Source organism: Molossus molossus, unplaced genomic scaffold (genome assembly GCF_014108415.1).
Source record: "Molossus molossus isolate mMolMol1 unplaced genomic scaffold, mMolMol1.p scaffold_m16_p_14, whole genome shotgun sequence".
In the NCBI taxonomy this organism is placed as follows: domain Eukaryota; kingdom Metazoa; phylum Chordata; class Mammalia; order Chiroptera; family Molossidae; genus Molossus; species Molossus molossus.
Window position 1 is genome coordinate 49,480,324 of NW_023425349.1, and position 13,568 is coordinate 49,493,891.

The 13,568-nt window shown below is 39.8% G+C and overlaps 1 protein-coding gene across 1 annotated transcript in view; it reads left to right on the top strand.

Moving 5' to 3' along the window:
- Positions 1–13,568, top strand: part of CEMIP2 (cell migration inducing hyaluronidase 2) — a 75,451-nt gene that overhangs the window by 31,149 nt on the left and 30,734 nt on the right. The window contains exons 6-12 of the mRNA XM_036260588.1: positions 539–727; positions 3,008–3,177; positions 4,324–4,536; positions 4,877–5,082; positions 5,225–5,294; positions 9,346–9,474; positions 11,461–11,549. Coding sequence (XP_036116481.1) covers positions 539–727; positions 3,008–3,177; positions 4,324–4,536; positions 4,877–5,082; positions 5,225–5,294; positions 9,346–9,474; positions 11,461–11,549 — 1,066 coding nt within the window. The remainder of the gene's footprint in view (positions 1–538; positions 728–3,007; positions 3,178–4,323; positions 4,537–4,876; positions 5,083–5,224; positions 5,295–9,345; positions 9,475–11,460; positions 11,550–13,568) is intronic.

Genomic DNA, 13,568 nt, shown 5'->3' on the forward strand with positions numbered 1-13,568 from the left:
TGGTTCGCCTTTCTGGTAACAACTGTCTTAAAGGAGCACCAGATCTGTATGTTGTATTCTGGTTAGGGTTGGGTGGGGCGTGCTTTTGTCAGGGATCTATGTTTGTATCTTTCTTTTGTTAATCCTCACCCGGGAATATTTTTCCATTGACTTTTGGAGATTGTGGAAGGGAGGGAGGGGGAAAGACAGCGAAAGAGAGAAACATCGATGTGAAAGAGACACATCCATTGGATACCTCCTGCATGTGCCAGGCCCGGGGATCAAACCTGCAGCCTAGGTATGTGCCTTCCACTGCGAATCGAACCTGCAACCCTTTGGTACACAGGCTGGTGCTCTAACCACTGAACCACACCTGCCAGGGCTATGTTTGCATCTGTCATTCATTGATAATCAACAGAGTGACTTCCACATGGTTACTGTTAGTGAAACATTGCCGACTTGTGTTTATCTTAAGTGCTGATTTGTTAATCAGTGAGAGGGTCGATATTAGGAGAAACAAATTCCTGCTAATGCATCTCTTTCTTGCTTTTTGGTTTAGGCGTTTCTCTTTCAGGTTTCCGGGTAGAAGTCGTGGATGGAGTGAAACTTCACCTGCTCGACGATGTTAGTAGCTGGGAACCCGGAGCCCAGGTTGTGGTGGCGAGCACAGACTTTTCCATGTACCAGGCGGAGGAGTTCACGCTTCTCCCCTGTCCTGAGTGCAGCCGTTTCCAGGTCAAAGTCAAAGGTATCAGACTGCTCAGATGCTTTTCGGGAAACACTCTTTTCTTGGGATTTGATGGCTGGAGTTATAGTTTTTCCCTCCATTCATCCCCCCTTCCCACCTCCAGTGTGTTTTATGCCTGTTTCTTTGTTTAATGAAAAATGCAGACTTGGTGGGTCGATTGTTTTCCAAGGTGCTCTCCAATTACTTTTTATTTATTTTATTTATTTAAAAAAAATTTTTTTTTTATCCTCACCCAAGGACATTTTTTCCATTTTTTGTTCAGATAGAGAGGGAGTGAGGAAGAGAGAGAGAGAAACATCGACGCGAAAGGGACACATTGAGTGGCTGCCATCCGCACGACCCAACCAGGGCTGGGGACAAACTGCAACCGAGGTACATGCCCTTAGCGGGAACCGAACCTGGGTCTCTCTGGACCACAGGCCGACGCTCTAACTGTTGAGCCAAACCGTCCAGGGCTCCAATTTCTTTTTAAATTTCCAGTGTCAAATAGTAGTAAACACAACCATTCAACTAGATTCATTTTTAAATAGAAGTTTATCTTCTTAATTAAAAAAAATTCCATGGTTTTTGAGTGCTTACTTCCTTGGCAAAGTGTAGATATTATTAATATTTAAGATGGAACCAAAAAGATGTTTTCGGAAGACTACATTTTCTATCATAATCTTGAATAATACATTTTTTTTTTGAGGGAGAGCAGTGCACAATGAGATTCTCACTGTAAACTGTTTAGAAAGAATGAGTGACATTTATCAGTTACTTGTTCTGAGCCTGGCAATAGGCATTGCCTCAGTTCTGGACTTCATTGTGTATTTCACTCATTATATTGCTTTCCTCACTTCTGTACTCAAGATTACACATTTATGGCCCAGCCGATGTGGCTCAGTAGATGGAGCATCATCCCATGGACTGAGAGGTTCTGGTTGAATTCCTGGTCAGGGCACATGCCCAGGTGGTTGTGGGCTTGATCCCCAGTAGGAGGCTGCAGGAGGCAGCCAATATATGTCTCTCTCTCATATCGACATTTCTATGTCTCTCTCCCTTCCTCTCTCTTTAAAAAAATCAATAAAACATATTAAAAAAAAAAAGATTATAGCCCTGGACGGTTTTGCTCAGCGGTTAGAGCGTTGGCCTGTGGTCCAGAGAGACCTGGGTTCTGTTCCTGCTAAGGGCACGTACCTCGGTTGCAGTTTGTCCCCGGCCCTGGTTGGGTCATGCTGGTGGCAGCTACTCAATGTGTCCCTTTCACGTCGATGTTTCTCTCTCTCTCTCTCCTTTCCACTCTATCTGAACAAAAAATGGAAAAATGCCTCGGGTGAGGATTAAAAAAAAGATTATACATTTATGGTACAAAACAGGAGCTTACAGTAACTATTTGATACATACTCACTCAGTGGGTAATTTAGAGCTTTGAAGATAAGGGACATTTTTTTTTGCTTTAAAATAAAACAAGATGATTGCTCACTTGGCACTTTCCTCTGTGCTTCATTGTTGTACTTTTCCTTCTTGATAACACAGGGCATAAGCAGAAAACAGAAAAATCCAGAAAACTATGATACCATCTGGCATTGACTTTGATTGGAAATTCCCACCCTTGTTAACATGTCTACATGATCATAAATCTCCATGATCTCAACTCCTTGGTTTACTTGTAGTTTTCCCCTGAGTTTATATAATAAAAACAGCAGAGAAAAGCTCATTATTAAAGGTTTTCTGAAATTTTGAAGGTGGGAATTTAAAAGAATGCTTACTAATGTTAAAATAAGTAGGAAAGGAAAGATGGTCATTTCTGTGCTGTTAATGTGCAAATGAAGATTACTTCAGCTTTGAATTAGAAACAAAAACAACTCACACCCTGTCATCAGCATCTAGAAAACCATTTGTTTTTCTGGACTCAGCATGCATTTGGTTCTTCTCGAGTACTCCTCGGGAGTGGAACAAAAGCATATGGACAGGAAGCAGAGAGAAGGAACATGGATTCTGAAGTAGATTCCAGATCACTGGTGCTGTTCAAGAGATGATGGAGCTACTTCAGGGAGCAGCAAGCTCTGCGTGGATTTGACAGTTGGTAGTGAGGGTTTAGGCACTGGGTGGGTGGTGCAACTAGATAGTCTTTAATATACCTACTTCTAGGGATTGTGGAATCTGAGGTACTAAAGAATGGAAGCAGATGTAAATTTTGATAATGTCTTAGTTTTACAGAATAAACATTACTGTCTTTTTGACTTAAGTTCCATGTTTTCTTTGTTCCAATAATCTTTTTCTCTTGCCCGCATCAACCAGAAGTCCCTCAGTTCCTGCACATGGGTGAGATCATAGATGGTGTAGACATGAGGGCTGAGGTTGGAATTCTCACCCGGAATGTTGCAATCCAAGGAGAAATGGAAGACTCATGCTACGGTGAAAACCAGTGCCAATTCTTTGATTATGATACCTTCGGGGGACACGTCATGGTAGGCAGAAGGGTTTGATGAGTTCTTTGAAATCTTGGTTGCTAGATATATTTGAAAAAACTTTAAAGTTTTAGAATAAGATCTATAAGGATATTAAAAAGAAATCATATTTTATTTATCAAATGACAAAGAGCAGAATTTAGATAATTAAAAGAAAGTTTCTGTCTTCATTTAGTTGACCTGAACCTGAGGTTAAGCCATTTATGAAGAATTGTCTTATGAAGAATTGAGTCAGTATATTGGGAAGAACGACAACAAAAATCTTCCTATGAAAGAATCAATTGGTTCTTTTTAAAACATGATACAAAATAGGTTTCCGTAAAAATATTTTTTGTATGCAGATTTTTATTCTATAAAAGTATTGAGCACTTATTATGTGGTAAGCTTTGCTCTGTGTGCTAACTTATTGGACTTCTGGGCTGCATTTTGGCTATTGTGTTTTAAAATCAGGTTTTAATCAGTGCAATGAGTGGGCTATGCTTATTAGCAACATTTCTGTTCCACTAATTTCTGAAATGTTGGTCAGTGTTATTTCTTTGTTTTTAGTAGTATGATTGAAGATCCAGTTTATAAAAATACTGAATGCCCTGATTGTGGATCACAGGAAATTTTTAAAAGAACTAAAGTAAACAATATTATATGCTAACAAAAATACCGAGGAATGTTTAGAAATAACTATTTTTCAAACTATAGTGAAAGCTATGGAAATAAAATAACAAGATGAGACGGGAACTGACCACAATATTTGAACAAATCAAAACACATACAGAAATCATTCTGCAGCTTTCCTGGTTACATTCATTCCCTTTTATTTTATTTTATTTTTTTGGTACGTGCCCCCAGCGGGAACCGAACCGGGGACTCTCTGGTCCGCAGGCCAGCGCTCCAACCGCTGGGCCAAACTGGCCAGGGCACATTTCCTTTTATTTTAAATATAATGCAATTAATCTGTAGCTCTTTAAAGCAGTCACTTACGTAAAGGATCATTTGCTAAATTATTAACTGGGCATCTGGTAAAATAGGATTTGAAAGACAATAAACGATTTAATATATATCCTCCTTCAGACATTTCCTATTAAAACACTACCTTTTGCTACTTTCCTGGAATGAAAGGTATCATTTGATTTTGGTTATCATGTGTTATAGATAACGAAAAATTTTACTTCAGTCCATCTTTCTTATGTGGAATTGAAACACTTGGGCCAGCAGCAGCAGCTGGGACGGTATCCTATTCATTTTCACCTGTGTGGAGACGTGGATTATAAAGGAGGGTACAGACACAGAACGTCTGTGGACGGACTGTCTATTCATCACAGCTTCTCCCGGTGCATCACCGTGCATGGGACAGACGGCTTGCTGGTAAGCAGCCTCACATTATGTTGGTGCATATTACTGAAGCAGCTACCTCTCCTTAAATCTCATGACTTCTCAGTTTTGTAGAAGTAAACTTTGCACACGTGCCTTATTCTATCCTGCTTTTATGGAGAATTGTTTTTCTGTGTGAAGGAAGCCTACTTTTTTAGCTACTCAAATTATTTTCTTAAGAGATTAATAAAACCTTACATTTGACTGTGCCTCTTCAGATAAGATGAAAAGTTCTCTTTGCATTTGTACCCAGCATACTACACTGAATAGCACTTGTTACTTAAACCACAATCAATCTTGCTACCAATGACATTATACACTTGTATTTCTGCAGATAAAAGACACCATTGGGTTTGACACACTAGGTCACTGTTTCTTTTTGGAAGATGGTGTTGAACAGAGAAATACTTTGTTCCACAATCTGGGACTCCTTACCAAGCCAGGCACCCTCCTCCCCACAGACAGGAATAACTCCATGTGTATCACAATGCGAGAAAAAGTGTTTGGAAATTACATCCCTGTACCTCCCACTGACTGCATGTGAGTAACTGGTTTAGAGAAAATCTCATGTGTGGTGGTCAGGGTGTTTGGCTGTTGGAGAAGAGGTTTGGGCGGGGGGTAGTGTTTAGTGGGCAGGATATTTCATGATGACTATTTAAATCACCTCAAAAATGTCTTGCAGGGCTGTTTCAACTTTTTGGATTGCTCATCCCAATAATAATCTGATTAATAATGCAGCTGCAGGCTCACAGGTCAGTAATACCGAAGTGCTTTCAGTTTTTTTAAATCCATGTTTATGAAATTCCGCGTAACGCAACGTGCAGCAGTCTGTCTCCAGCATCCCATTGTTTTCTGGTACTGCTTATTTGGTTGGGAGCAGGATGTGGCTAAGGTGCTTCTTCTACTTCTTCTAAATCAATTATGTCTGCTGCTTTTATCATTCTGCAATGACCCTTTGAAGCCCCTAAAGCATCTCATCTCATCCCTAGCCCAGGATGTCTTATAGACCTCAGTCCCCCTTTCTGTCTTGGCCTCCCTTGCATGTAGGGCCTCTGGCTCTCATGTATGCAGGACTTCCCATACATATGTATGTATTAAATTTGCTTATTTTCTCTTGCTAATCTGTCTCATGTCTATCTTGAGAGTAGAAGAAAGTTGGTTCCTCCCCTGCAATAGCTACTAGTCATAATTAAAAATGTATAATGAGCCCTGGCCGGTTTGGCTCAGCGGTTAGAGCGTTAGCCTGCGGTCCAGAGAGACCCGGGTTCGGTTCCCACTAAGGGCACGTACTCGGTTGCAGTTTGTCCCCGGCCCTGTTTGGGTCTTGTGGATGGCAACTACTCGATGTGTCTCTTTCTTGTGTCTCTTTCACGTCAATGCGTCTTTCTCTCTCTCCCTCCTACTCTATTTGAATAAAATATGGAAAAATGTTCTGGGGTGAGGATTAAAAAAAAAAAAAGTATATAATGAAATATTTTAACTTTTTATAGCACTGGATGAATTTTATAATGCTCCATTTTATTTTTTTTATCAGTGAAGCAATCATTTAAAAGTCTTTATATTTCACTGGAATATTGTAATAAAAAATTTAAGTTAGTTTGAAATGTTCAATAATTTCTACATCATGAATTTTATCAAGTCATGTCATTTAAACTGAGCTCAACTTGCCATTTTTAAGTTTTCAACTTGTTTGACTGGTGCCCCACCAAATGGATAATAGAAACTGTATGTCATTATTAAATACCACATTGTAAAAATGAGAAAAAGACATGGCCATCATTAAAATTAGATAAAGAATTATGCAAGTGTCCCAATAAAATGATCTTGTCAAAGTGAAAAGAAAAATTCTTTATGCCGGTTAGTATCTCTGAGTAGAGTAAGACAATTGGAGGAAAATGGGCTAATCCCTAGGGTTATCATGTCATCTCCAGAGTATAATTTTAGGGTGTGATAGATAGTCTTTCTGGCTTCTCATATTGAAGTCAGTTGTGGCCCAGTAGCTCTGATCATTTCAGGTTTTAGTGTTGATGAACAAAGAAAGCTTTAGCTTTTCTTTATGGGAATGGATTATTCTGTAGGATACTATCTCTCTGGTCAAGGGACTCATCCTTTTCTTAAGCATATGTACTTGAGAAATTTATCTCCTTGGTAAAGCATCTAAACTCAACTGTGCGCCTTAAATTAACCGTGTGCCTTGAATTGTTTCACAAACGTAAGAATAACTTAATAAATGAACTATTTTTAGATGGCAGAAATGTCTCATGGATAGGCTTGGACAAATTTATATTTATAATTGAGTGTGATTTAAAACTGCTAATTTATAAAATAAGAATGAATCTTTAAGACATTATGCTATTGTGATTATATCTGTGCTGAAAACTACTGCACAGAAAAAAAAAGGGCTTTATGGCAATACCATAAAGCCAAACAGTCATATTTCTACCTCATGGCTATTAAGATTTTAAAAATGAAAGAAATACCTGGCATTGTTTTTCAGGGTGAAGTAAAAGATTAGTTGAAGGGAGTAGTTCTTTTTTTTTATTTTTTATTTTTTAATTTAATGTTTTTACTAATTTTAGAGAGAGAGGAAGGGAGAGAGAGAGAGAGAGAGAGAAACATCAGTCGGCTGCCTCCTGCACACACCCTACTGGGGATCGAGCTCAAAACACAGGCATGTGCTCCAACTGGGAATCGAACCAGCGACCTCTTGGTGCAGGGACTATGCTCAACCAACTGAGTCACACTGGCCAGGGCAAAGGGAGTATTTCTTTGAGATGAATAGGATACAGGCATCTTTGGGTGATGGTAGAATTCACATCTATGATTTTCCCATAAAACATAAAATTCCTATTTGACAGGGCAGAGACCTGGACTTTTAATCATTTCAGGTTTTCATTCACTCCTTTTTCATCAAATATTTGTCAAGCCCCATAATGGGTTTGTGTTGAGAAGATGAGTTTTGGGGTAAAGATACCAAGAAGCTGGGAAGCAGTCTCACCTAGGATCGTTAGAAATGAACACCCAAAGCAGAGTCCTTTCAGCTGTTTTCAGAAGTCATGGATTGATGGTCAAAGCAAATTGCAACTAGTCCATGAAAAGTGTGACGTGAGGTTGCCCGACACCCTTCCTGGGGGCTCATGTGAAAAAATAACAAAGGCCCATTTCATGTACATTCTTCTCACTTTGTGAGTTCTTTTCTTTTCTCTCTAGAAAAACCGTTCCAGTAAAGCTTATGTTTTGGCAAGTGTTTTTCTCCCAAAGTCAATCAAACCCTTTCTACTTGTACCTTTCCACTGGCTTTTACAAAGCTCTCGTTACCTGTTTTGACACCACAATGTTTAACAGGAAACAGTTACTACCTCTTTATTTTCTCCTCCACCCCACCCCCATCCCCAAACGTCCCTGCACCCTGGAGGGTTGGCTGTGCCCTCAGTGTACAGGGCTATGGTGTAGAGCCTTTTTCAAAAACCCTCCATGTCTTCATTGGTCTCTTGTGCTCCAAAAAGTAGAGGTGGTAAATACATTTTATAAAACGGCTTTTTTTTTTTAAACACACCCAAGGATGTGTTGTTTCTTCTTAAATGATTTTTTAAAAGCCTCCCATGTATTGCCAGACTGAGCATTGAACCTGCAATCTAGGTATGTGCCCTGACTGGGAATTAAACCCACGTCCTTTCAGTGTGTGGGATGATGCGCCAACCAACGGAGCCACCTGGCCAGGGCAGATCAGTTTGTTTTAAGACCCATGTATAAACTTATGGGAAAATGTTAAATATTGCATTCATTTTGGTATGTACGAACATATGCTTTTCACAGCTCATCTCTAGATGCTCCCGAAGGACTTTTTGTTGCAGCTAATATAGTACTTATTACATATATTTTAGTTCTGTCTGTATTTCCCATTAAGCTACAAATTCTTTGTGAATGGCCGTACTGTACTCCTGGCATATAGTGGGCACTACATAAATGTTTGCCAAATTTGAATCAGTACCATACTTTTTGGACTATATATAGGTTTAAGTTCCAACAACCTGTTTGATCAAAGTTCCATGGTGTGAAGTTGTCTTTCACATTGGGCTGGTTTTCAATGGAATTGTGAAATAAAAAATTGTCACAGGGATTGGAACATTTCATTTTGATTTTTATATCTCATTTTGAGTGTCAGAATATTTCGAACTGTTTTGCTCCTGTTAAGGTCAGTAATACTGAAATTGAATAGACAGGATCCAGACTGAGACAGCATCCTGATTCATGCATGTGGTGCATTTTTTTTTTTTTCTTGGCAAAAATTTGCCTCAGGACAGGAAGGGCACTGGAGTTTGAAAGAAGTCAGTGAGCTCTGCATGTTAGCGGATAGTTGTTTAATAGGAATGACTCATCTATTGATCAGGTTTGGAGGTAAACAGAAAAAAAACAACCCTATTTCTAAAAGGCTGTGTTCACACGGAGGGAGGAAGGAAGGCTTTTTTTGGTTCTAATTCTGCATAACTTTTTAAAGTAGACAATAATAGGAAACATTTTTAAAATAAATTTTGCTGTCAGCCAAATATTTCTATCTTTTGTCCAATCCTGCAAGCAAAGGCAAATTTTCCTTTTTTCCCAAAGCGTGATATAACTCCGTTGAGGGTGCTAGATGAGTGTACAACTTTTTATAGTCAATTCCTACCCTGACACAATGAATAGTGTTAAAATGATTAAACTTGCTTGTGAAGTGCTTAGTTTATGAGGGTGTTTCACACCCTTAGTTTATAAGGGTGGCTTTATAAAAGGAGGCTTTTAATGATCTTTCCCTTTTAATTATAGGATGCTGGAATATGGTATTTATTTCACAAGGAACCTACTGGGGAATCCAGTGGATTGCAGCTCTTAACGAAACCAGAACTGACTCCATTGGGTATATTTTATAACAACAGGGTCCATTCAAGTTTTAAGGTAGGTTCCTAAGTCTTAACAATCAATCGGTACATATGATTTATAGGGTAAAGGATAGACTACTGTGATTACAACTGAGAAATGTCAGTTTTAGGTAGATCTTGTCATCAGAGATTTAAAAAGCAGACTCCTAACCCTTCCGTATTAAGGCTGTATACACAGTTTTCTGTTTATACACACGGGAATATACCCTGTCATACACATGCGGGTGAAATCTGAATAACATACAGGAATGTATGCAAACACACATATGCTCATGCAATTGGAATAATTATAATAATGGACTTGGTTCATGGGTCCTCTTCCTCCCTCCCTCTCACCTTTCCAGTCTTTAATATCAGTATGTTTCTAGGGATACACACATCAGATATGTGCTTCTGAGGGTGAAAAAGCTTATTTTCTCAGTGCTGGTGGAGCGTCCCATGGGTATTTAATATTAATTATGTATACAGTGAAATATTGTTTAAGAATGTTTGACCTAATTTAAAAGGATGCAAGTCAAGCAAACCAAAGGCCATTTAGGAACTCCTGTTTCCATGGTATTTGGTGCTCATCCCTCACTCCCTGGGGATATTTGCATCTCATTCATTTCGTGCTCACAAGGCACGAGAATGTTTTCATTGTATGATACAGTGCCGATTCTTTATCCTGATGTGGCCACATCAAAGTTCTATGAAAACTTCCGTTCATGACGCTCGGAGGATCCTTTGAAAACCTGAGTGTGTCATGATTTGAAGAGCTTAGAATCACTTGATAAAGACTTGAGAGAGGAAAAATCTTTACACAGAATTATGATTTTTGTGAGCTGATTAGTTCATTAACGATAATTATTGAAAGTAGCCTTTCAAAGTGGAAATCTGCAAAATTTTCTGATTATAGGCGTTATAGAAAAACACCTCATTCTAATTTTTTAATGTCATGTACCATGAGGTCGTATAGTTAGTTACCTACTTTATTAACAAGAATATTAGATCTAAACAATGAGTGGATGGTTATGTTTTAATTTGTTAAATTTGGGACTATTTATTGTGATACTTTATAATCAAAGGAAATTGAACCCTTGGAGTACTCAGTAAAGAATTTTCACTCTATCATTTTTCCCTATTAGTACTGCCACAGTCTTGGTCAGCTTTGTTTCTTTTCTGGGTTACTCCCTTAACTCTTATCTCTGTGTTTGGCTCTTCCAGTCTTACCTATCTTAAAGGTGGAGTATTGTTTCTTCAACGGCAGTTGGTAACACTGCCTTATTACAAGTCTCATTGTCTTGACTCTAGCCTCTCAACTCTGCATCACCCAACATTTGTGTCTTTCTCCTTCTTCTTTACCTTTACTCCCTCCATACATTTCCTGTCAGTCCATCTGAGACTTTTTGTTCATTCCCAGATGTTCCGTGCCTCCTTTCATCTCCATACCTTTTGTACAAACCCCTCCCTTGAATCCTTTCCTCTGAGTTCTTCAGCTACTTCCCACCTACTCCCTGCCCCTCATCCTTAACCTGTCTTTTTGCCTGGTTACTTTCTCCCCATCCTTTAAGCTTTAGCTTTAGGACGCCGCATCTTCTAGGAGACATTCCTGAGCCCTTTCACTCCCACCTTCGCCAGAGGTCTCATCTTGGTGCCTTTCTTACGTGCTGCCAAACGCCATCTACTTGCTCTATCATGTGCTTCTCATACTGGATTGCAATCGTTTTTAATTACGTCTTTCTGCTGGTTTGTGTGTCTGTAGCAGCAAAGGCTGTAGTGTTCTAGTTAATGTGTGATGCGTGGTGCCTAGCAAAATATTTACATTTGCAAATGACTGAGTGAATAAAATTATAAAAATATCCAGGAAAGTAGCTGTTTTCATGATACCTGTGCTTTGCTGTTTATTCTTTCTCCTTTTTTTTTTGGGTAGATGTACTAATCTAAAACTTATTTTTATGAATCATTATATACATTGTATAACTTGGGATTCATATTTATTCTAGTCCATTATTATATTTTCCAGGCTGGTTTATTTATTGACAAAGGTGTCAAAACAACCAATGCTAGTGCTGCTGACCCACGGGAATACCTCTGTTTGGATAACAGTGCAAGGTAGATCCAGTCCTTTAAATTCACACTCAGGCGTATTTGCCAAAGCAAAACGTTCTCAGTTAAACCATTGTGTTCTTTTCTCCAGTAACACATTTTAAATGAAGTTTTCAAAGTTCGTAGGAGGGTTTTGGAAAAACATTTATTCTGCTGTCCCGGGTCCTATGTTAGGGCTTTTTAATGCCTTTCCCCTTTTCACAGTTGTAAATTGTTGTTAGAGTTGCAGAAAGAGAAAGAGAGATATGTTGAAAAAGGGTCTACATTTGGCCTAATGTACAGTGTGAGTCATTGAAATACAAGTTAAGCTTAAATGTTTTTTTAGTGTAATCCCTGAAAACCAGGGCATACAGAATTTATTGTTAGTGCTGTAAATGGAACATTGCATTAAGTCTGTTTCAAAGGAAAGGTCTCAAACTTGACGATCCAAGCTAGTTCTGGTTTAGTCATTTGTAGTCTCAGATTCACATCAGAGCGGGGCTCTATGTTACTCTCCTTTACAACCACAGAACGTGGTTGGGCTATGGATCAGCCTTTCAACCAAGTTCTTTTATATGCTATATGAGAGCCAAAATAAATACAATGTCTCCAATAGAAATACAGTTTTCTGACCTGGAGATTATTATGCTAAGTGAAATAAGCCAGTCAGAGAAAGACAAACACCATATGATCTCACTTATATGTGGAATCTAATGAGCAAAATAAACCGACGAACAAAATAGAACCAGAGGCATGGATACATGGAACAGTCTAACAGCGGTCAGAAGGGAGAGGGGAGGGGGGACTGGATAAAAGAAGATGAAGAGCGTAGCCAAAGAACATACATATCCCATAGCCCATGGACACAGACAACAGAGTGGTGAAGCCTAGGAGAGGGGTGGTGGGGGCCGGGTGGAGGTGGACAATATTGGCGGAGGGGTGGGGAACATCTGTAATAGCATCAACATTAAAAAAAGAAAACGAGCCCTGGCTGGTTTGGCTCAGCGGTTTGAGCATCGGCCCGCGGACCAGAGAGTCCTGGGTTCCTTTCCTGCTAAGGGCATGTACCACAGTCGCAGTTTGTCCCCGGCCCTTGTTGGGGTCGTGTGGGTGGCAACCAGTCAATGTGTCTCTGTGGCGTTGATGTTTCTTTCTCTCTCTTCTCCCCCTCCCACTGTCTGAAGATAAATGCAAAAATGTCCTCAGGCTAGGATAAAAAAAAACAAAAAGAAAAATACAGTTTTCTGGAAAAGATGGCAACTTAAAGTCATATTCAGTAGGAACTGTGTCTGTTACTTTTCATACTTCAAGTTAATTGACCAACTTAAGAAGTTGAAAGGATGCGAGGGTCTGTTGATAGACATTTAAGAAAAGGACGCTGGGCTTGATTATTAGGAGCCACACTAGGTCAGTGAGACAATGTAGGTGTGAGGCAGGATGTTTGTGACACAGTAATCAGGCATGAGGTCAGGAGAAAACTGGGGAAAGTGTACTTAGTAAGATTGCTCATCAGGATTTCTTTTTTTTTTTATCCTCACCCGAGGACATTTTTCCATTTTTTTGTTCAGATAGAGTGGGAGGGGGGGAGAGAGAGAGAGAGAGAGAGAGAAGCATCGACGTGAAAGGGACACATCGAGTGGCTGCCACCCAACCAGGGCCGGGGACAAACCGCACCTGAGGTACATGCCCTTAGCGGGAACCGAACCCGGGTCTCTCTGGACCGCAGGCCAATGCTCTAACCGCTGAGCCAAACTGGCCAGGGCTCATCAGGATTTCTTAAAGGTCAAGTTGAGCCTGAAATATTTTACAGCAATGATTAGACAGCATTTGAGAAGCTGAGGAACTGTGGGCATTATTAAATTAAACGCAAGGGCCCGGGCCAGTGTGTGGCTCAGTGGTTGAGCGTCGACCTGTGTATCAAGAGGTCGCTGGTTTGATTCCTGGTCAGGACACATGCCCAGGTTGTGGGCCTGATCCACAGTAGGGGGCATGCAGGAGGCAGCCAATCAATGTTCTCTCTCATCGATGTTTCTCTCTCTCTCTCCC